Raw genomic sequence first — 24,295 nt, forward strand, 5'->3', positions numbered from 1 at the left:
TTCATGACTTTCACTATGAATTTACAGATGCATGTGCAGCTACAAACACAAGCACACACACATCTATACCTGCGCAAGGCAGTACACCTATCGTGATGTATACAGGTAGACAGGCTTTCTGAGGAGAGTTTGGGATAGCTGTATAGCTTATGACTGAGTTGTGAAGAGTGCTAGTAAAAATCCTTATTGCACTCTGCCCCAGCATATAATGCTGCATATTTTACAGAAGCACTATTATTAAACATGTTTGAGTGCTTTACAGTTTTTATTGGTGCTATTTTTCAACTCCTTCCACTTACAAAGCCAGAGTTCTTTATTAGTGCAACTCAAACTGTAGAGAGACACAAAGAGAAAGGAACAGTTATAGCCAATATCATTTAGGAAATCCTTCAAGCGAGCTTGTTCTTCCTCTGTCAGGTACCTCAGGACTTCCAAGGATTACAACAGGGCCCGTTTCCAGTGGCTGCAGCTTTTTACTCTTCAGGTCCGTTGTGGTTTAAGCCCAGCCTCTTACTCAGAAACCACACAGCTGTCCGTTCACTCCCCCCCTTCCACCCCTCTGCTCCCAGAGGGATGGGGAGGAGAAGCAAAAGAATGTAACTCCCATGGGTTGAGATAAGAACAGTCCAGTAACTAAGGTATAACACAAACCACTGCTGGTGCCACCAATAATAATAATGATAAGAGAAATAACAAGGGGAGAGAATACAACTGCTCACCACCTGCCAACCGATACCCTGTGTCCTGTCTCTGCTTCCTCCCGGCTTCCCCTCCTCCCTGGCAGAGCATGAAACTCACAAAGTCCTTGGTCAGAGTAAGTAATACTGAGCAGCAACTAAAACCATCAGTGTTACCAGTGCTGTTCCCGGTCTGAAAGTCAAAAATACACAGCACTGCACCAGCTGCGAAGAAGGAGAAAAATGACTGCTACTGATGAACGCAGGACAAGGTCTCTAAAGGGCAAAGCAAAGGTGAATCAGAGAATCAATGAGGCCAGGCTTGCTCCTGCTCCCTACACTCCTTGCTGGGGCAATTGAGCTGAGCTCAAACCCTGCATTAGCATCACTCAGGCACTAAAGCTGAGCAAACGTTTCACCTTCAGATCAGGAAGGTATTTTTTCCATCTACTTCAAAGAGATGTACTTCACTGGATGGATGCCTTGATTTATTATTCAGTGAACTCCCTCAGATTTGTGCAATTTCCCAGCTAAAAGCACAGCTAATTCAAAGGAGAGTGGATATTATTAAAGCTGAATCAAGGAACAAACTTCTATAGATTTTTATCCTTTCTAAATTGTACAGGGATGAGAAGGGGAGCATTCCTCTGTTCTTCTGCTATAAGAAGCAATTAAAAACCCAGTCTCTTGTAAAACTGCTGGATTCAGAGGTATCTGTATAAGCCCATTCCATCTTCTTTTAACTATCACTGGAGTACTGCTCTGCTCTGCATTTGAGATCAAATCTTTTGTTGTAACTGTCTTAGTTTCTACCCACAAGCTGTGTATATGCCAGTGGATGTTCTAGCACCAGCTTCAAGCACAGGGACCCCCTTCACCCGAACAACGGCTGCATGAACAACAAATTCTGCAGAGGAATGTGAAAAGGCAGACAGATCCTTCCCTCTTGCTTCAAGCCCATTTCAGACATAACCCAATGTAGATGCCTCCTTAAAATCACCTGATGGCCTCTTAAAGGAAGTCCCATAACTAAACTCCATGTGGGTGGCCACCCAGCTGTACTGATCATAGAAAAGCTAACACTACAGTCAGGCCAGGAACAGAAACTCCCCATTCACTCTTCCGACTGGTCCTCACAAGCTCAGGCTCTGTGCCAAGGAGCTCACCACACACACTGAGTCTCCCATGGGGAAAAAAAATCACCTTGGCTCTGCAGCAGCACCCAACACCTTGCACTCCAAAAGGTGTTTATCTCAAAAACAGAAGTACACAAGCTGCTCCCAAGGTTTGTTACTGCATGGGGAGGGCTACAGACAAACTCATGGCTTGGAGAATTCTAACTGTGGCCTTTGGGGAGTAGATAAATTAACTTCTACAAAGAGAATAAGGAGAAATGTCACCATTACACAGCAATCAGGAAAAAGAGAACTCTTAGGGCTCATGGAAAGCAACAATAGCAGTGTTCAAGGCCAGACTGAACAGTTTCGGGGGACATGGTCTAGTGTGAGGCATCCTTGCCCATGGACAGGGTTTGAAACCAGATGTTCTTAAAGTCCTTTCTAACCCAAACCATTCTATGATTCTAAGAGCAGATAGCAATGGAAAAAGAAGTGCAGCACTTCATGCACCAAAGATGAAGTCTTGAGCTGAACCACGATGGAGAACCCAAGACACCGCACAAGTGAGATCATGGGAGAGATTAAAGAGGACAAGACCAAGGAGACCAGAGGGTAAGAGCACATCACATGCTTGAAAAAACACAGAAAAAGAACACCCATGCATATCCCTACCACACGTGTGAAGCCACAAAGAGGAGATATTTTCTCTCCTCCGGGCAGATCACAACTTGGCTGTTGGCTGCAGCCTTCTCAGTCCTTCCTAACCCCAGGCACTGACAGAAGCAGGACCCTGTGTTAGAGAAGCCACCAACCCATAGCAGTGTGAGAGCACACGCTATTGTCCTCTCTATTCCAAGCCTGCCTCGACTACAGCCACATTAAACAACACATTTTCCTCAATTTGTCACAGTAAGCGAGGTATGAAATAAAAACGTTCTCAATCTTCCAAGCACACAAATTCCCCCCCAAAGCTTTCTGCAAACCAATGAAAACCGTGTAAAAATAAATTGTAGTGCATTTTATAGGGGAAAATAACTGCACTGCAACTGGAAACACATAATCCAGCTTTTCTCTAACAGAGCCTACAGGAAATGGCTCTGCAAAAGTTAACTAAGTGATACTGAGCTTTCTCCAGAGTGTTGTATAGGAAATAACACTGCAGAAACCACTGCTTGATTTAACCTTCTGTCCAGACTGTGCTACAAAGCCATACTACAGAGGTATCTGGCTGATATTAACAACCCTCCGGTGTATTCTCTAGAGCTGCAGCAGAGAAAGCAGGTTATCTCACACATGCTCAGCAAAGCACACTCACCACGGCACACAGCCCAGGCAGCCAGCTGCCGATGGAAAACAGCATTTTACAGTTTTCCCTTCCTCTGGCTGGCAGCTGGGGTTTATTCAGGGATATAAGGATGTGAAAAGGCAAGGGCTGTCCTGTGGCACAAAGAGTAGGCACATGCATCCCTAGAATTCAGACCAAGGTGTCCCATCTCTAACAAATGGATGGATGCTCCAGCACTTCAATGTGATACCACAGTATTTCTGGGTGAAACCTCCTCTAGCATCACATTTCTCAGCTGCACTCACTGAGCTTCTTCCCCTTTATTCACCACCTCCACCACTGCAGGAGGAGCTGCTTCAGGCACCACTGAAGGATCACTTACTCCAAAGGCATCTCAGGAACAACACGTCTGCCAAGAAATCTGGTGTCAATATTTGCCTGGAGCTCTGCAATCACAATTACACATGCTGAACCAGGCTACCCTCCATCCTTTCTTCCTCACCGTCTACATGCTCTGGTGTGGAGAAGGTGATGTTGCAAAGGCCTGAAACAAGTCTGGTTTTCAGCCTTCACTTCTTTTAGTCACGAAGGAGGTGGCTTAGAAAATATATATATGTATATATATATGTATGTATCTAGTGAATCTCCAACATCTCAGTCTTTGCTTTTAATAAAATATACTGTATGGGAAAGGAAAAGGTAAAGAAATCCAGGTTTTCCCACATTCCCACAAAGCTTGGGTTTCTATGTAACTGCTGAAACAAGGACAAGCTTCAAGAGCTCCAAGACACTGCTTCATCAGGTTAACCAGTGGGAAAGCACTTTATGGGGGGATTTTCACAGCAAATTTGACACTACAACCACCATTGCAAGGCACAAAACTCCCACACACAGAGGGGTGAGAGCCAAAGGATCCATCCAGAGCAAGGACATAACCCTGTGTTCAGGAGGCTCACAATAAAACACCATCATGCAATGACACTGATTTCAGTATACCAAATGGGCTGCTGGGAGGGCAGCCAATACCCAGCAATACTGCAGTGAGCCTTGGGAATAGGCCCCAAGCTTACGTCAAGTCACGTGAATCCAACTGCATAAACTGTACCTTTTCCACAAACACCTTCTCTGGGATAAAGGTTCTCATTTTACTCCACGTAAAAAACACTCTCCACAGGTTTATAAGCTTTAATTGCCATGCAAGCACATAAAAAGTGCGCAAATAAGTCTATTTAATGGTTACACATTAACTATCATACACCTCCAGGCTTGTGTTATCCACTTATTTGCTAGATCAATAAACTGCTTGTAAGCAAACTTTTCTAAAGTGTTGCTGCTGCTGCAAATGTTCCATTCCTGTTTACCAGTAACTTCATGGAATTAATTGGAAACCCCTACCTATACGTGAAGTTTATGCTAGGGAAAAAGCAAGCTGTTTTTCAGCACAAACAATCGAAAACATGTATTCAATATTTGGACACTGGCCCACAAGGTAATGCAAAAGAAGTGCAACTCTGGGCTGGGAAGGACTGGGGTGAAGAACTATTCGTGCATGTGTGTGCCTACAGAGACAGGACTGCTCTAAACCCAAGGAGATGAGGTCTTGCTGTGAGCCCAGACAGCAAGGAACAGGGAAGCTGTTTGCATGAGGATGACAAACAGCATTAGCAAGAGGTGTTAGGAACGTACACACTCAAACTACTCTTACTGGCAATTAAAGCGAAGTGCATCGTCCTCTGTAAAACCACTCCTTTGCCATTCATCTGCGGTTCTACATTCACCCCATGGCACTGCGACAGGCCAGTGGCACAGCAGGTAAGGAGATGGCTGCCTGCATGTGGGCAACAGCAACAAATGGGGCATCATCAGATAAAGCCTTGCCCAAGGCACTCTTGTCTGTTAAACAAGCCACTCAAGAACAGCTCTGCCAGGCTGCTCTGTGGAGGAGGGCAGGAAGCATCTTACCACTGTCCTAGAAGGGGCATCAGCAACCTGGTGCAGCTCGACTGCTCTCTTATAGCAAGAACACATTAAATACCTGCTCAATTTCACCTGGGGCATTTACAGATGCCCTCAGCCCCACAGACACATGCAGTTGGCAGCATGGGCAGGAGGCTGAGTCCTGCACCCCCTGCCTCCTGCAGGACGAGGGAGAGGATGAGCCAAACAGCCTGAGAGTGATTAAGTGTTGATCAAATCCAACTATGCCATAAAGTCTCTGGTATGCCCAACAGCTTCAACAGTCTCTGCACTTTGCTGTGAAATCCCTGTGATACTTACGACAAGTCTGCAAGCAGCTGCTTTGGCCCTTTATGGTTTCCTCCTTAACAGAAATGCAGAGCCTAATGCTCCAGAGATGCACTCTGACTCCAAGTGTGCTTCTCTGAGCACTCTCAGTGTGTGCAAAGGTACCAGAGCCACACACCTCTTGATATGTATCCTTCTAAGGACTGGTAACAGCACTGCTTTCTCCCTAACTACCTCTCTCCCTTTTCCCCATGACAAAGAGACATCCCTTCTCCCACACCGGCCATTCTCTTCCCAGCCCATCCGCAGACCTGCTTCCATGGGGGGCAGACAGACAGCAAGCACTTCGCACCTCCCCACCATAAACCTGCCCAAAGCAATTACCGGCCCTGCTCCAGCTGGGAACACATTGCTGCCTGGTTTATGGCAGCAGAGCCCCAAGGGCAGCAGGCCCCAGGTATGCACAGAGAGAAGCTAAAACCCCATGACAGCAAAGGAAATTCCGAGGCAGGGGGGCTCTCACTGCCTGCCCACCCCCTGGGCCCATTAAGAATACTAATCCCCATCGTAAAAGCCGGAGCACAGGCTGTATTTCAGGCTAAATAATAAGGGGAGGCCTCTATAAATAAGGAATCACTCTTCAGAGGGAGGGGTGATTCTAAAAGGTTATTTAGATTAAAACCAAACTGCACAAACAAATAAAACTCACTGCTCCCCCCTCACCACTGCAGCCCCACATCACTGCCTGCTTTGCAGTGTTATCTGCAGGCTGCAGGCCAGGCGAACACCCAGCCATGCTGTTTCACAATCTGCTATCTCCGAACCGTACGCTACACGTCACGGATTAAACAAACATTTCCTACTCCTCCTTCTTCAGGGTTTTCCTCCCCAAGTCTGGAGCTCAGCTCCAAAGTCCAGTTGGGCAGCAGACATGGGGCTGAGGTGTAACTGTGGGCTTAGAGAGCTCAGCACACTCCTCATCATCTCCAAGAGCATCTAAGGCATGGCTGGTGGTCATGACAGGGTACACCAAACCCACAGCACCAGGAGAAGCAAGAGGAAAGATGGGGATGCAAGATCCACTGCAGCCTTCCACGAAAAGGAATTCTACCATGAAAAAATGAGGAAAGGGGGAAACACGTGTTTGTAGCCTTGCTCCCAAGGAAGACAAGGCTCCAGACACACGTCATCCCAACAGGCTAAAACTGGGATGAGCTCAAGGAGTGGGAAGGGTGAGCAAGCTCCCCTTCCCAGGGGCAGGTGAGTGGCCAGGGTCCAACACACAGCATCTGCCCTTGGCTGGGATGGCTTACACCCATTGCTTTGGTACACAGGCAGCCCACGTGCTCCCAAAATACATCAGGGACAGCTGAGGTGGGCAAGGAAGGTGACACTAAAACACAGTGCAGAGACAACAGGAACACTCTGCACAAGTCAATTAAAACCTCAGTCAGCCCTGGAGACAGAAATCCTCAGGAAATCAGACTTCATTTGCCTGTTTCCACACTGATTACTGGTGATTATGTGTAACTACAGCAGGAAAACGTGATGAAAAGTCTTTTCAGTCTGCCCATATTACCAAACAGGTTTATGTCACAAGTTTGGGGGTGATCTGCCTTAGAAAACACTGGAATAGCAGGAACCAGCAAAGTGAGAGCATGAGATAAACCAAGGGGCTGAACATTGGAGAACCAAGTCAGGGTGGCTGAATTTGTGTGGTTGCTGCTATTTAATAGCAATACCTCATTAAAATTTGGGATAAAGGAAGCTTTTGTTAAGGACCTGCTCTTTCCCTCCCTCCCATACCTTCCCTCAGGGCTTGGAGATCACATAAAACACACATCCCCAAGCTCCTCAAGGGAGTTTTTTTTCCCCAGCAAAGCTAAGGCTGACAAGATTTGACATTCCTGAGATGTTTAAATGGGGGGAGAGAGGGAGAAACAACAACATTTTTTTCAAAACCCACTTTCTGCATCAGAGACAAGCAAAAATTGGGCTGAGGCCAATTAAAAAGAACATTTGCGAGATCATCTTCAATACTCCCAATGTTCCTGATGGAAAACTCCTAGGCTGCAACATGGACACAAGCCCCCACACTGAATACTGCACATTCCTGGAGGGAGCTGTGGAGCATAAAGACATAATCGAGGCGATTGACACCACCGTGATTGCTGGTCTGTGCCCAAGTGCCCCATGGGGACATGCCACCACTGGCATTCACCCACTGCAAGTCTTGGGCTACTCAGAACCAGCCTCCCCTTCCAAGCAGCCAGGGAGCCTTTAAACACATCCCAGAGACTTGGTAACAAGTTTGGGATTAAGAAGCCTGGATAATGAAGAGGTAAGAGCCAAGATATCCAATTTCTGCCAAATACCACTAAAAACACACCATTATCAGTAGCCATTAATTCATACACAGCCCATTTTGTAGCTTTTTCCAGGCTGGGTTTTACTTGCCCAATGCTGCCAGACAGAACCAGGCAAGGAGAAGGGTACAGACAGAGCACTACAGCTTGCAATAAAACCCACTGAAGGCAATACAAACCAGATGTGGACAGTAACTCCATGTGCTCCAAGAGGCATTAGAGCTTCATATGCCAGCCACAGCACTTGGGAGCAAACACACTTGAGGATCAGGGTGCAGAACAGGTTAATGAGAACGCACTGAGCTCCACTGGCCAATTATTCTTTTTTGGTTTATTAACACAGAAATTTGGGCAAAGAGGACACCACAGTGCTCCACTTGTGCAATAAACTCCTTTCACCAACATCACTTCACACTTTCTAGAGTGCAAAGTTCACGCAGATATTGTTGGCTTTCTCACTCACTGCTTTTTGGCACTGTCCTGCCTGCTTGGCTGTTCATTAATATGCAATCAGTACATTAAAGGCTTGGTTCCACACTCCCAGCTAGGCTGTAACAGCCTTTTCCAGCCACTGCTGTCCTGTGGGGCACAGAAGTGCAAATGTGTTTAGGTGCTCTCAAATACTCAAAAGCAGACCCAAACCCTACATTCCTACCAACTGGGTTTTACAAAACAAGGAATTATCGCTATCAATGGAAAGAGTGCCCAGAGATAAACTTGGAAGTTATAGTGAATTTACTCTCATTATGCCTTACTCCTTTGTGCACCAGTTATACTACTAAGTCTTTGCACAGTTACATACTAATAGCTACACAGCAAAGACTGTCCAAATGCACTGCGAATGAGAATGTCTCCACTATTTCCATTTGCACGATGGCTCACGGGATGCTGTGAAGTCTCCCCCCCCAAAAAAAAAAACACCTTTTGGGGCTTATTCACCTACCCTCTCATCTTCCAGAACTGAGCAGGAAGCAGCACAGCTCTGCCTCATTTACCGTCACCACAGTTGCATGGAAAACCATGCTACCACAGATCAAAATCTCCTGCCCTGCTTTCCAAACTGGCACAGGAAAACTTATCCCAGCCTCACTTAATACATTATGAAATCCTGTCTTATTTTTCTTCCCTGGGAGACTAAACATCAGCAGCTAGTTCAATATAAAAGTAAGTACATGCTCAAAACACAGAGCAAACAGTTTAATTGTAAGGAGTACTAAAAGAACCCACTCTAGTTGTTTCAGGTCATTTTAAGCCACAGTAATAAGCTCTGTCTCAGTTTTTCAAGGATTGCTTATGATGGAGATGAGCCCAAGTGGAAAACCAAACTGAAGAATCCCTGCACTGTGAAGGAAGGTTTATCCGAATTTGGGTCTGTATCAGTGCAGAACGCAACACAGCCAAGTAACATTTTATCCATTACTTTAATCACTACATCCCTTTGTGTTCTCCCCTCTACGAGCAACAAGGTCACATCAGAATTTCTCCAGGAGGCCCCCAGTCCCATAAACTGTTAAAGATCTGGATTGACATCTGTGGGATTACAGGAGATCAGCCAAACGCGCACATGCTGGAGGGAGAGGGGACAACGCAGCACTGGAGAACCGGAGAGTATTTTTCATTTATAAATAGTTTACATTTTTTGGATCCAGTGGCAGACAACCCGCTCAGCCTGTACTGCAACCAAAGACATATCATGTGCGAGCACTAACCACAGGGTAACAGAGAGAATAAACACCAGACAGGCAGCCATATGCAAAGAGGCTGGTGCTTTTGGTAGGGGAGACAGACTAAAAGGAAAACACCAAATTCAGCAACCCTCATGCAGCTGAAGGACCTGTGACATCTCAGAGGGACCTGCTTCTCCAAGTTAGGCTACAGAAGTAACCTCCATAGGGAAGCCAGCTCCCTGCTCTCAGCTGTAGCAGTGGTTTCAGCATCTCTCTGACCACAGCCACAGCACTAACAGGGCCCAACTCAGGTACCTGCAGCAAGGAGGGACAAAGTGATGCCCAGATGATCTTATATGCATAGCAGAGAGAATAGGGTGGCATCTGAGTCCCAGGACAGCACCGTAGGTTAATGTGCACAGCAGCAGTTCAAATTCTGATGCAAGACAGACCTGGTGCACTCTTTTAAATTATATGTAGGCAATAACTACAAGAAACAGGAACCAGAAATACACTGTGCATCCTGCAACAATGTACCATGTCTTCACACCCCATGAGATTACATTTGCAAACAGCTTGTACTCAGCATCAAGCAGGTGTTGATCTAGCTGAGGATGTCCATGCTCATTGCAGGAGGGGTGGATGAGATGACCTTTGAAGTCCCCTTCCAACCTAAACCATTCTATGATTCTAAGTGCCTAAAGTCTGCTGGGCTCTTTCAGAAGCCTACAGCCTCATAGACTTCACCAAAAGAACCAACTGAGCTGGATTACAAACCTCCTATATCAACCTTTGGTGTCACACCAAATAAAGCTAAAATGAATGCTGACATCTACCTTATTTATGCTTTTACATCAAACAATATCCTATATCCCACAGAAAAGACATGTCTTAAAAGGAAGCAAGACAACCCTGTGCTTGCAAAGCAGAGGAACCTGGACTTAGAGCATCTCTATGGGGATCAGCTTGCCAAGAACAATTTGATGTGTTTTATTACCATAAGGAATCCCACAAGTATGCTGGTAACTTTGGAGCCTCAGAATGGGTTCCTAGGTAGGAAAAAGAGAATCTTTAATACACACTTTCCGGGTTTTGCAAACATTTACCAGATGCAAGAGAATGCACAGACATTTCATCTGCCGTGACAAGTGTGTAGACACTGAATCTAGCAGAAGAGGCTGAGCACCCATCTCTGCCATGAGTGAAAGCCAGCGGCCAGATACGCCTGGCTGAACAAAGGTTTGGTTTCAATTATATTTCAGATTCCTCTAACAATAACTGCGTGGCATCTGGCACCAACACATCTGAGCCTTTGAAGTGGTTCTTGACTTCAACAGGGAAAAGGGGGAGGGTAAAAAAGGGAATCAATCCGCAGCTGTGGTCTGAGTGAAACCTCTTCTCTGAGCAGAAGATGTTAATACCACAAACCCCCAGCACACCAGAAGTGTGCTAGCGAAAACAGAACACCCAACACAAACCCCATATTGGGGTCAAACTAGCCATGGACCTGCACTTTCATCTTCAGAAACAAGGTTATGAGATACATTGGTCAATGGTCCCAGACTCAAGAGCCCTCCTGCCTCTCAACACCTCCCCATGACTGCTGGGGGTGGTGTGACACTCCACATCCCCTTCCCGGTCACTCATGCCTATAATAAAATGCTCATGGGAAGAGACACCCAATGCCTAAACCCTAACCCAGCAACAGTTAACCAGAACAGGAAGCCAGCAAGCATCCCTTGCCCTCACATTACCCATTCAGAGTGCCACTGCTGGCTACCCAGCTCCAGGGAAAAGACAGCATATTCACTGCCATATTTCTGGGCAAAGGCAGCAGCTCCCACTGAGCTCTTCACAAAAACTCATCATAATTATACATTTGGAACACTTACAACAAACCAGAACAGCAACACATGGGTGCTGTGGGGTGTAAACTATGGAGTGATGGTGACCACAAGACTTAACCGCCTCTGGATATGCCCAGGAGAGCGTTCCCAGGATGCTTGAGCAGGTAAAACAAGCTGCCATACACCCCTGCTTCACTTTTGCTTAGGTCCAGCTTTAGGTGTCTAAGCCCCTTTTCAGCTCTAACCTTAAATGACATCGCTAGGATCACCAGGGAAGTCAGTGCAACAAACCTCAGTTTTAAAGTGCGTATCTTCTCTATCTGGTTTGCCCACACGAGCACAGCTGCGGTTCAGCAGCAACAAGGTGGCAGAGCTCACCAGTTCCCAAACCGGGGATGGTGGTTTCGATCGGAATGATGCTCATTTAAAGAGGGATAAAAATGCCTCATTCATTTGCCTGCTTCCCCCTTCCCCCCCAAGCTGTGCCCAAGTCCTACCAACTCTTTTTGTTAGGCCAGGCAGTTTCTGGAAGCATCTTCTGGCTCAAAACATTCCCAGAATTTCAAGAATCTGCTCCACAAATCTTGAGGCTGCTTTGTTCAGGAATGCTGACATGTGGGCAAAGGGAAACCAAAACCTTCCCTTGAATACTGCACAGAGCTTTAAAGCCTGCCCAAGATGAAGAATGCAAGAGTCAAAAACCCTGACGGAAGTGTGGGTTTTCTGCTGCATTTCAAGCATCGCCCCAACACGCTCTTCCAGCACGGGAACGTGGCCGTGCCAGGACAGCCTGCATGCCTAGCGAGGCTGATGGCCTCCATGTGCTCCCCTCAAAGCAGGGCTGGAGTTAGGAATGAATAAATAAAACAGACTTTCAGATCAAGTTTTCTTGGCCTTCACAGAGATGATCATGCTGTGAATAAAAGCTCTGGGCTCCAAGTCACTTCTCCCCAGACAGGATCCACCCACTTCCCAATGCCTCCAGGTCCACAAGCACCAAAGGGCAAGCATGCTCTTGGTCTTCTGCTTGCACAGCTCCCAGGACAATACTTAAGTTGTCCTCTGGAAACAGACATTGCATTCCACAAAACTGAGAAAACTAGACCCCTAGCTTACCATAAAGCCTAATACTTACCTTAGGTGAGATGATCTTCGCTGTTGTACTTAAAGGACCATTTTCAAGCCGTGGAACCCTCCCCAAGCCAGCAATCTGCCAGTACCTTGCAAAGTAAGGCTCAGCTCCTGCTGTGACAACACTGGCCATGCCAGCTTGTCATTTATTTCTGCCCTGCTCCCCATTGAGGCCCAACAGACACCATGAGATGAAGGCTGGAGGGATGCTTTTGACTCCTGACTGCAAGACAGTCTTGCTGCAATCACAGCACTGCCCAATGCAGAATGAGGGTGAAAAGCAACCACTGCAGCAGGCTGGGCATGGGTCAAACAGACACATGCTGCCCCTAAAACACCATCGAATATGACAAACACTCCCAAAGAGAATATGGCTGGTTCACATGGGCTTGAAAGCACTCAGTGGAGGTGTCACAGAGAACACTGAAGAGGTGAACACAGGGAGAGGTGTCGGAGAGCTCCTTCCTGGCTTGTCCTCTGCATTTGACCATGTAGACCTAAACCTAAGCAGGCATCCTGCAACTCCTTATCCCACACCTCTGGAGTGCCAGGAGAAAGAGCAGCTCTGCTCCGCAAGGACAGGCACAGCCAGGTGGCTCCAAAGCCATCCCAACAAGCCAGGAGGGATTCTGCATTTCAAACCTAAAAGCAGAAAACCATCAAAAGGCATTTCAACTGTGACAGACCATAAACTCCCAGAAACATTTCAAAGCGTGTTTTCAATCCACTCCCAATCCCACCCCAATCCCATGAGTGCTGCTGCTGTTATTGTCTATCACAGTAAGGAAACTGCTTTCCCAGGGGTTGGAATGTTTCCTGCCACCAGCTGCAAAGGGCACAGGGAACCAAAAGGAAGGGGATGAAGCAGCCCAAGGAGACAGTGGGTCAAGGAGAGCTTTGAGGGATAATGCATTCTGCAACAGCAAGGCAGAGCTTTTTATAACGGGAGGTCAGAATTACTCAGGAAGCCATAGAGGAAGCAATTGGAAATTGTTGGACAGGGAAACTTCCCCATTCTATTTCCAAACGCGCAGGCCCATAAGTCTGCACTGAATTCCTCCTCTTTTAGCCATGCCTCTCACAAACAAAGCAACATTAACTAGCACGCAGCCCCAAAAGTGCCCAGCTGCCACCTCCTCCTCCCCTAAAAGAGGTGGATTTGTGTTGTTTTGTTGTTTTGACTTTAAAGAAAGAGTCTGGCAAGCCTAAATGGCTTAATCACACACAGCGAGCCCCACGCTGGCATTACGACTTGCTCACGGGGTGCCTGAAAACCTCGCCTTGGAGCTGGCTCCAGCATCCGCAGCTGGAGAGTGAAGCCAACAAAGTAAACAGCAGTAACGGGAGCCCAGCCAGCACCGGGGCTGCTGGAAGGGACCCAGACCTGAGGATGGGGTGGGCAAGGGGGTGTTGGAATAAACCTTCTGCAATTTGAACAAAAGGAGAGCCTGGGAGACACCGAGGGATGCAGCACATCCATGTCCCTGCCAGCTGAAAGGACAGCTCGCCAGGCTCTTGTTAAGCAGACCACAAAGTGGTAGTACTTGAGACACAAGTGCTAGGAGCCATGAGAGAAGCACTGTAGTAAACAGCTCAGGCTGTGATCTGGCACCTCCCAAGGATGCTGCCCAGCTGCATGGTTCTGCCTTCTCCCCACAGTGCTATGAAGACTAGACACCATGAGCTCCTGGCAGCCATCCATGCCCTGCTTCAGTGCTGTCAGGGCGATGCAGGCACACAGGGCCACTGCTTCCCACCAGCTCAATGGCCATCAGGTCACAAAGGCACCTTCTTCCTGGAAACTGCTCCAAGAGAGGAGCAGAGAGCCACCAAAACCAATTCCCAGTTTGATGCTTTGGCTGAGTCACTCCCCTAATCCATGGGTGACACCATTTCATACATAAAGGACCATGCCAGTCCCCAGAGAGGCCAGGATTTGGGTGCTGCCTCCACAGCACCTCCTGCTCACAGGAATGACACACAGGGTAACCCAGGACCAAACCCTCCACTCCTGCCTATGGATATTAACCAGTGACAGCACCATCCCAGTAACACTCTAAACTACTCCTTCATCAACCTCCTGGTCCTGCACAGTGCTTGGCAGAGCCGTGTTTCACAACTGGGTCTCCATTATCCACTCTTCCTGCAAAGATGGTTTAGTAGCACTGCTCTCCCCATGGAGATTCTTTGACGTCTCACATGGGATCAGCTCACACTGCTTCCCTTCCCCTGGTGGGCATACGGCCACCCTCCCCAGCCTGCTGCCTATGAATGTGGTAGGCATTTCAAATTGGAGTTCACTCCTCAAACTAAAGCTGGCCAACAGCATCGGAAGCTCTGGGGGAGAAAACAGACACATGCACCATCAACACAGCCTCCTATCTTAGGAAACCTGGGTAAAAAGCAGTACCTGCCTCAGAGACTATTAAACCAGGGAAGAGCAAAGCCAACCACTGTTTCAAGTAGAATGTAAAGGCCAAACACACTCTGTCAGATCTGTACAGCTTTCTGTCCAAGGAGAGTAACTCAAACGCCAGGACATGTCTCTACTGATAAGGATGAAAACAAAGCTCCTGGAAGGGGCTCAGCTCACCAAGAAGTCAAAACCCAAGCAACCTCACTGGGGAGCTGGACTGAGCCCCATGGAGATAAACAGATGCGTTTCCTAGAACTGAAGGAGCTGAAACATATCCTACTGTAAAAGGAAGAGCTCATCCATCTGCTCTTATGAGCCATCATCCAAAGCCCTTAATTCCATCGATCTCAACAGTTTTTGGGCAGTCATCATCCCAGTAACAAGGTTGGAAAGCAGGAAAGAGGATATATAAGAGGTTTACAACCATGTGAAACAATAAAGACAGTGCAACTCTCACAAATGCTTCCAAATCAGGAATGTCTAAAAATACACACTATATCTTATTTACTGATTTAATGCAGGATGTGTGCCCTACTCCAGGTGTTTGAAAGCCAGGAATTCTGACTTAGACTTGTTTAAGGGAGGAAGAAAGGAGGAACAGAGTTGTTTATAGACTAGCAGACAGGAACAGCACAAAACTATGCTTAGCAAAGGAAAAGTGGAAAGTATTATGACACCTTTCAAAATAAAGCATCATATGGTTTGTTTAAATCTCCTGAAACAGAAGAAATTGCCCCGTTCTGCCAAAGCAAATGAAATACAACTGTGGACGTGACTCTGCCCCTCTGGCTCAGGACACAAGAGATTTATAGCAAGTTAGAGGGATAGACAGCATGGGATGCTCCCCAGGCTCACCAGCAAGGGCAGACCACTTTGTGAGAGCAGTGCAACATTCCCTCTTGTCCTGTCCCTGTCTGCACTGTCCATGCCATTGACAGATGAAGGAAGTGGGCATGAGAGAAGGGGAATGTCCAGGTACCATCCAGATGATCAAGAGATACCTCCTCACCCTGTGCAAATGACAGGGAGGACACTACTGACATGGGCCATGCACAATACCTACCATGCTCCCCCTCCCCAGATCCCCCCAGGGCTGCAAAGGAGGAAATCCCATAGCTCCATGCACCTTCCTGCTCCAACTCAAACCAACCTCCTGGTGGTGGGTAAAGAGCCAAATTCAGGTTATTTGCTCACAGGCTGGGCTCCTGCAGCAACAGCCCATGCTGCTGGAGGATATTTATTTAGGTCTGTGCTAAAGGAAGGCTTCTGGTGCCTTTTCACAGCTCTCAAGAACGGATGGACTGCAGCTGAACAAGATACAGCAGAAAGCAAGCAAAGGGCTTGCTGAGGGCTGCTCCCCAGGCAGTGGTGGTGCAGAGCTAGCTCCAGCCTCCCCCCGCATGCAGCAGAGGAAGGAGAGGCACCAATGTTTGGACAACTGGAACACATTTAGGGGGTGATTTTTCACAGGGCCTCCAGCCAGGCTGTTTCCTACAATAGCCATTTTATTACCCGTGATAGAACACACAGACCAACAGCTCCCCCCATCCATGAGGTCTCCCACCACCCCACTTCTATAAGGATATCACCCACATGTCCCACTAACTGGGCACCTCCAGCATTGCATCCTTAACATGACAAGAAGACAGTGGCCAGTAAACCTCCTATCTCCATCAGATTATCTCCCACTAAGCCCTGGGCACATCCAGTTCAGCACCTTCAACCCTGGTACCCATTCGGACCAGTGATCAAACAGCACTTGCACAACGCAAGCACCAGCCCGCTGGCCAGCCAGCAGTTCTTACAAGTATGTTTTAGATGATAGATAACATAGAAAACCTGTGTTTATATTGGCACACAGCAGGCTAAAACAGACTTTAAGTGCAGTTATAAAACAGCCCAGTCTATGCCAGCTAGGCAAAATGTGTTTTGAACTCACAGGGCAGTAGCTGGAGGTTCATTAGTAGCTGGTGCTGGTAGATTCTCCAGGGAACATAAGTATTCACAGCACTGAAAGACAATGAGGTCTCATCCTGGAACGTGCCCACCCCAAAAGCACAGCCTTTGGCCAACCAGGGAGAGGCACACTGGTGGAGAGGATGAATCTATGTCCCTGTGTGTGGGGAAGCAGGAAACAGCACAGCCCCAACTCTGCATTTTGCATCTCGCATTTCCTTCTTGCACCCGAGGGCTTGTCCGGTCTTTCTGCAGGGAGCAAAATACCCGCCAGCTGGAGGAGGCGCTCTAGGACAAAAGCATCTTAGGTCAAGATTTCACAGCCAAATTAGCACTGAACTCAAGGGATGCTTTCTAACCCAAAAGGATTCATCTAAAATCAGGTGCTTTCAATAGAAGGCGTTCTGACATTTCTGCTGAAATCCATGCAAAGCCACTGTAAAACACAGAACAACAAGTGCATATAACCATCCTGCCGGCACACCCAGCACAGTTCACATTAAAAACTAGGCAGATGGCTCCAGTTTGAGACACATCCTTCAATTCCTACTCAAACCAAAAATACAACCACGTAGAAGTGAGCCACGCTCCTGGAACTGGATGAGACATATCATCAGCTCTCGATGTGATGTGAGGTGCTCCCAAAATAGCAGGGCCAGCTCCTAGGCTTCTCCAAAATTATACAGTTGTGGCTTGAGAGACAACGCGCTGAAAATATAATGAGAGAGCATAGCCTGTATTACATGTGTTGTGGTCCTGCTCTGAAGCTGGAAGAGGCCGGGGTTGAAGGACTCCAGGACTTGGTTAACTATTAATGGATGACTCAGCTGTAATAGTAATGGGCATTTCGTGTTGTGCATTAGCACAACGGCATCCTGGTCCTTGACTTGGGCCCCTGTGCATGGTAGGAAGAAAACCCAGCTTTGTAGCACATCTTTTAATAGCTGGACACACCAGGAAATAGCAAAGAGGGTTTATTTGCTCTGTTTCTTCCTGCAGCCTCACACTCTGCTCCTTCCTTCACATGCCACTGACAACAAGCAAAGGACCTCAGGAGAGCACCAGTGGGTGCCCAGGCTTGCACCAAACCACAACCCAGCCCAAGGGGCTGTGTTTATTCACTGTTACTCGAAGCCATCCTTATGTTAATCCACAACCCTCACCCTGAAGGAGGTGCTAATTCCTGCCCAGCCCTCGTCCTGCAGAACTGATGAACCTGGAGCCTGGATTCTCTGCAGATGGCTCTTCCCAGCAGCATTAGCCTAAATTATCTCTGCTCCATTCATCCACATGACCCCATCCAGTTCCGCATTGCAAAACAAGGGAGTCACACTGGGTGATTAGGTTAGCAGCACAAAATGATTATGTTAAAAGCCGATGAGCTGAGCTAACTCAATCCAAGGTGTCTCCAGGGGCAGCCAATGTGATCAATTAAAAGCCCTGTAGCCCTAACAGAGATCCTGGGTGCAGCTGACAATACCGCCAGGGACAATACACAAGTTCTTATCAGAGCTGGCCACTGAGGAACGAAAGCCATCATCCCGTTTCACAGCTACTCAAACGTCAAGACACAACTTTAATCCCTCTTCAGGGGATCAAAGCAAACAGAACCCAAAGGCAGGCATTGCTTAGGCATGGTCAGGTCCTCAGCAATTCCCAGCTGCTCTTTAGAGCCAGTGGGAGCTGTATATACATGTATATTCGTGAGCCCAGAGGGACACATGGAGTCAGGATGGAGTTTCTCCATCACCTGGGGAGCACCTCAACATGAAGCCACCCTGAACCCCTCCAGCACACTGTTATAGATGTATACAAGGGAGAATCCCTCTTGGAATTCCCTGCACCAGGAGGGGCTCACACCAACTAAACCCCATCCCAAAGTGCTGCTGCATCTACCTAAATCCCCACCAGAGACAAGACTCCAGCACCAGTTTAACTCTAAGCAGGGAAGTGAAATCTCACCCATGCACAAAAAAGCATTTAAGTACCTCAAGTGCTTTATTGAAGCACCTGAGCTCCCAAACACATCGGTTTACCACCTCTAGCCTCTCAATGCCAGCAATCAACCTCACATTCACTCCTTAAACTCCAAGTAGGAACTCCTGCAAGGCTCAGCCACCCCAAGCCTTGCAGCCACAGAACTGCAAAACAGCTTGCACTGGCAAAGATAAGAAATACTAAACTGTATTTAACATAGAAACGGTTGATTTTCCTATAGAACAATTGATGGTGTGTTCGACTCCAGGGCTGCCTACTGAGATGCTAGCTCCCCTGCCCTGGGAATTTTCCCTCTCCTGCTCCTCCTCCCCCAGCTCCCAGACCATCCATTCTCCCCTTTTCAAACTGCACCCATTGTAAATGGCACTGAATATTAACACAGCCCATTGAGCACTTGCTTCTTTTGTATGGGACCCCTGCGTTTCAAATTGCAGTCACTGCAGAGAGGAAAAGCCTCGAAGTGATTAAATGCCATGAAGTTTCTCAAAAGGAGAGAAGAATATACTGGGGCTGAGGGGGTCCTAGAACCTTCCATTTGAAGCCAGGAGCTCCTGCAAGAGCCAGAAGAGCTTCTTGGTAGGGACATTTTACCCCACTCAGGCTTCATTATGAATCTCACACATATTTCCAATGCTAGTCTGATTGAAATAATTTCTGCCCCAGCTCTGGCTCAGTCAGGAATTAAGATGAGCAACTCAGACAGCAGCTGCAAAGGGCTTGCTGTTAACTGCTGTCCTCCAGTTTAAGCACTAATAAATATCACTGCATGCTGAGGGTAATCAGCAAATCCACAGGTAATGCTCACACAGGAAGGGTGCAAGCACACGCATTTATCTGTGCTTAAACAGCAGGCCTGGAGAGGCACTGCTTTGCTGTTACCCCACCAGAGCCAGGCACATAGCAGATGGAGATCTTCCACAGCAGCCACTTCTGAGGACGATGCTCCAGGAAGCACCGCACACAAGTGTACCACAAGCTGAGCAGGATTGCTTTCACAAGCTCCACACTGGGCAGGAAACCTTCCCTGGACCACCACCCAGGAGGGAGCCACTGCTTTCCATTCCCTTTCCCCAGGAGGAGGGAGGGGGACCAGCCACCTGCAGCCATCCCCATCCCGCTCTCCCAAGCCCCCCAGGCAGGCAGCACACGGTGAGGGCTCTGCAGCTGCATGAGCCCAGGGTGACGATTACTTAATCTTTGTTCCATTATTTCAGCAGGGCTGGAAGCAAGACATGCAGGGGAGGAACTGCCAGCAGCATTCCCCCCTCCCAGCGCTGTCAGCAGGACCGTCCCCCCGCAGCCTGCTCTTCCAGCATCTGCAGAGGCACAGCGGTTACTCCACAGACAGAGAGCAACTATGTCCATCTCCATAGAGCACCAGGCACGCAGGCAGTGGTACAGCAAGCTCGGCAGAGCCCTATTCTACCAAGCAACTAAAGAAGCTACAGTTACGTGGGAACAGATCAGAGACCTGGCACATTAAAAGCTGAGTTTAGCAAGAAATTTAAGTTAACAGGCAAATTTGAGCAGTTTCACTGCCTTTGACAAAATCTTTGTGTACACTTGAGCACAGCACGAATCTGTTCCTGAGTCCTAGTTCAAATGTACTTCCAGGCTCTAAAACCACTGACAGGCACCCACAGGATTCTCAGAAGCATCCGATTTGCCCACTCCATACAACAGCAGCACCATATAATGGCCAATATTCACACAACTGGTGCCTCGGGACAGCTTATCCATATAACCGAACCCCAGAGGCTCCTCAGGAAACAAAAAGCAGCGCTCAGCCCTACTCTACCCCAGGCACTGGAGGACTCTGCCTTGTTCCCAGCCATGCCAGGCACACACTGATCCACAGGCAGAAGGGTCCATGCAACAGATGCCCAGTATCCCTGAAAATTCCCTCCAGTCATTTGGGTCAGAAACACACAACACATGTTTAAAATGAACAACTTCTACTCCTCCAGGACAAACCAGCAATGAATCAGCTATCCAACTGCACTTCCACAGCCCCAAAGCCTTCTCATCATTAAAGTCTGTACATAAAATACTATTGCTCCATCACTAAAAAAGGAAGAAAAAACCCTCTCACATACACAACGCCTGGAAGAAACGTCTCTTCTATCACTCCTCAAAAATTAAGAGGCATGGAGAGACAGGGTGCAGGGGATGTCCCAAGTCACCAACACTGCTGGATCCCTGCATCTGGCTTTTCCAGGCACAAAGTGTTTTGTACTTAAGCTCAGCTCTAAGGTTTACACCATGTATTACGCGCTAATGTAAAAACAAATTTCAGACAAACACAAAGCATCTCCAGCAGCTTCAAAGTGAGATATTCCAAAGGAGTCCTGCACAGCAACTACCCTGCAGAGCTGGGTTCTCCCGGCATTCCCAGATGGACCAGGGACTTTTCACAGCAGGAGGACAGTATGGGGCATGCTGGAGTGTTGCAACGTGCCCTACTTACACATGCTCAGCCAGCAAGTCCCACACACTTCAACTGGCACACAGTATTGAGCTGCCTAACATCTGTGCCACACTGCATTAACTGTGAGCAACCACAGCCCTCCAGCCCTTCTGTGCATTAGTTATGTCTTCTGCAAGCTAGGGACAAGAATTACAACTGCATGCTCTGCTGCCAATAGAGAAATAACAATAGTTTCCAAAGATCCCAATGCTTTTCCTCAGCACTCACAGTCCTGTTGACAAAATACACGGAGCTATTAAGTCTGTTCCACAGCCCCCCCCAACGCACCCAGCCACATTTCCAACCCTACAAACAAAAGCTTTATCTCCAACACACTGAAAACTGACCCCAAGCACTGCTTCAGCGTTGTGGCTCTTCATTAGGAGTAAGAGATAAAGTGCTAAGGAGGGGTTTTTCAATAGCACTTTAATGAAGTTAAAGCACAGCCACTGAAAACAGGATTTATCTTGTCTCCTATTTGTGATCGAACATGCCCAAGCTTATCACCCCAGGGGGAAACACAGCCTGCCCAGAAGTGATGGGATCAGGGACACGCAGCCCAGACATCACCCATCTCATCCTGCTTTATGGCCATGGGACCTGCACCCACAACCTGTGCTCCTCCATCAGCCCAGGGCCACCACGAACCTTCATGTTTCCCTTTTGTTTCTTTAAAAGGGCATGTTGCACGGAGATAACTTTACTCCAGCACATGGGGCTTTTATAGAGGACATTAAACAACTCCTTTAGGTTAGCAATTCTCTGCACCAAAGTTTAGCATTTACGATCCTACCAAGCATGAAAAACATGCTTCAGCTTTGTGCCTCTAAACTGAAATAAGCAATTCAAGTGATTTTTAGCAATTAGAAGCAATATTACTTTAAAAGCAAAAGCATCTGCAATAACTTAAATGCCTGCTTTTTCTTAACAGTTATGGAGAAAGAAAAACACCCTATTTTTACATTATCAGCTATGAAAGTCATCACAAATTGCCACTTTAACTAATATTTTGTTAGCTTAGAATTCAAGGTTACCAACCATATTCTGTCCAAGTGGCTCAAGATCAACATCCTACAGGTTCATAGCAGCAGATTTATATGTGCTATTACTTCACCAATAAAATTTAAACTGAACTCGTGACACTCAGAAATCTGTTCCATATGAAAGAGACACTCCTGGGTATTAGCACTCCCAAAAAACCCACAAGAAGTAATTCCTTCAGGCTGGGCTGTTAACGCATTTCTCTGCATGAACAGAGATATGTTGTCCTGTTTGAAGAGGTCCATGGGAATGCTGGAATTATGCTGAGAAGACTAAAAACTTGCTCCAAAATGTGCCCAAAGGCTGAGGGATGGCTCCTTTAGAGCACACAGCAACAGGTGAAGGGGATGAGTCAGGGGTTTCACACCAGCCACACGTTCCTCTCAGTAGACACCTGATAATTTCATGTACAACAAGGCATTCCTGCAGCCAAAAGTGAACAGTACTGGGAGAACCTGACAGACCTCTAATAATTCTTCTTAATAAGGAGCTGGATTATCTCCAGCAACACTTCAGTGACCGTGCTCTCTCTGGCAGGGCTGAGGAGTATCTATTACAACCGGGAGTTTTATGGATTCAATAATCTATAAATCTGTTCAGACAGCAGAAGGGCCCAGCAACAGAAGCACCAAGAAGTCATTTTCCCATCTCCTTTTCTGGATGCCTATTTCCCCGAGGTTAGCTATGAGCTAGATGCTTACTTTTACACGTTTATGAGCACACAGACACACTCACAGCCCTCTTGCACTGTCACTGTCGAACGAATTGAGCTGTCAAAGCTGAGCATATTTCCCTCCCCCCCCCCAGTCTCCTGTGCTTCAAGTGCCCGATGCTGCGCTATGGATCCCAGAAGGTCAGAGCAGTGGTCACACAACCGGAGCGTACCCGATGCGCGTTAAGGGAAACGGCAACCGCTCTGTCCTGTACTCGGGCAGGTACCTGGACACTTTAAACCACGCTTCTAGGGAATAAAAGCACCGTACTAACCACCAGGTGCTGGACTATAAGCTCAACTGCCATCCCGACATACGATACACCGCAGGTTAATAACTTCCATAGACAAGTGCCAAGGGAATCACAGCTCTGACTGGAAAATAGCGCCGGGTTTTTCTTGAGACACCCAAGCCTACAGCTGTTTCTGCTCACGGCCGCTGCCTCCCCACTCTCACACCTCACCAACTGGGAGCTCCAGAGCAGGGAGAGCCGAGCGCTGCAGTCCGCGTTCGGGTGCCAAGCCGGGTGGCCGAGTAGTGACCAGCCGTTACCCCCTTTGATGGAGAGATCAACCCGAACTCCAGCTATCCCTCCTCCGAGACACCCAACAGAGGGCCCGGAGAGCAGAGCCGGCCCGAGAGCCCCGAGCACAGCCCCGCCGGCCGCGCTGCCTCCATCCCCTCCGCGGTGGGACACCGGGATCACGACACAACTTTCGCAGCTCCCGAACACCAAATCTTAACTTTGCGGCTGTTCCGCTCAGCTTTCCCTGTTTGTTTCCCAAGCTGCCCGGTGCTGCCCAAAGACCCGATTCACCTCCCCGGTCCCCGCCGGTACTCACACGTGCCGCGGCCAGACGGGCAGGTCCCGGGGCACGGCGGCCAGCGCCAGCCCCCCGCAGCTCAGCAGCTCCCCGCCGCAGGCGCAGCCTGCGGGGCAGTCAGCGGCGGCCGAGCCCAGCAGCGAGCCCAGCAGCAGCAGCAGCAGCGCCGCCGCCGCCCCGCCGCCCGCCCGTGACGGCACCGCCATTTTGTATCCGGCACCGGAGAAGGTCCGAGGCGAGAGAAAGCGGCAGCAGCGGCCCCGGCGCGGAGCGCAGCGGTAACGCCGAGGGGCCCCGCGACCGCTCAGCGCCGTTCCGCCGCCCGCATCATCGCCTCGGCCGCCGGCGGCGTGGGGCGCTCACGGCACCGGCATCCACCCGCCGGCGAGCGGGCGGGCGGGCTGCGCCGGGCGGGTCGGGTCCGCGTCCCCGAAGCGCCTCCTCCTCCTCCTTCACGCCGCACAGCCCCGGCCCCGCGGCCGCTGGAGCTCCGTGTCCTCGGTGCTCTCCCGCGGGGCTGAGGGCCGCTGCCGCCGCTCCGCTGC

At 48.5% G+C, this 24,295-nt stretch overlaps 1 protein-coding gene across 1 annotated transcript in view; it reads right to left on the reverse strand.

Annotated features, from left to right (window-relative positions):
* The window catches only part of LRIG1 (leucine rich repeats and immunoglobulin like domains 1), a gene marked incomplete at its 5' end in the record, with an annotated part of 90,422 nt that extends 66,366 nt beyond the window's left edge, over window positions 1–24,056 (reverse strand). Inside the window, 2 exon segments of the mRNA XM_034066196.1 lie at window positions 23,769–23,998; window positions 24,000–24,056. Of these exon segments, the coding sequence (XP_033922087.1) occupies window positions 23,769–23,998; window positions 24,000–24,056 (287 nt within the window).
* Window positions 24,057–24,295: the final 239 nt, after the last annotated feature.

This window comes from Melopsittacus undulatus, chromosome 9, assembly GCF_012275295.1.
Source record: "Melopsittacus undulatus isolate bMelUnd1 chromosome 9, bMelUnd1.mat.Z, whole genome shotgun sequence".
Classification (NCBI taxonomy): domain Eukaryota; kingdom Metazoa; phylum Chordata; class Aves; order Psittaciformes; family Psittaculidae; genus Melopsittacus; species Melopsittacus undulatus.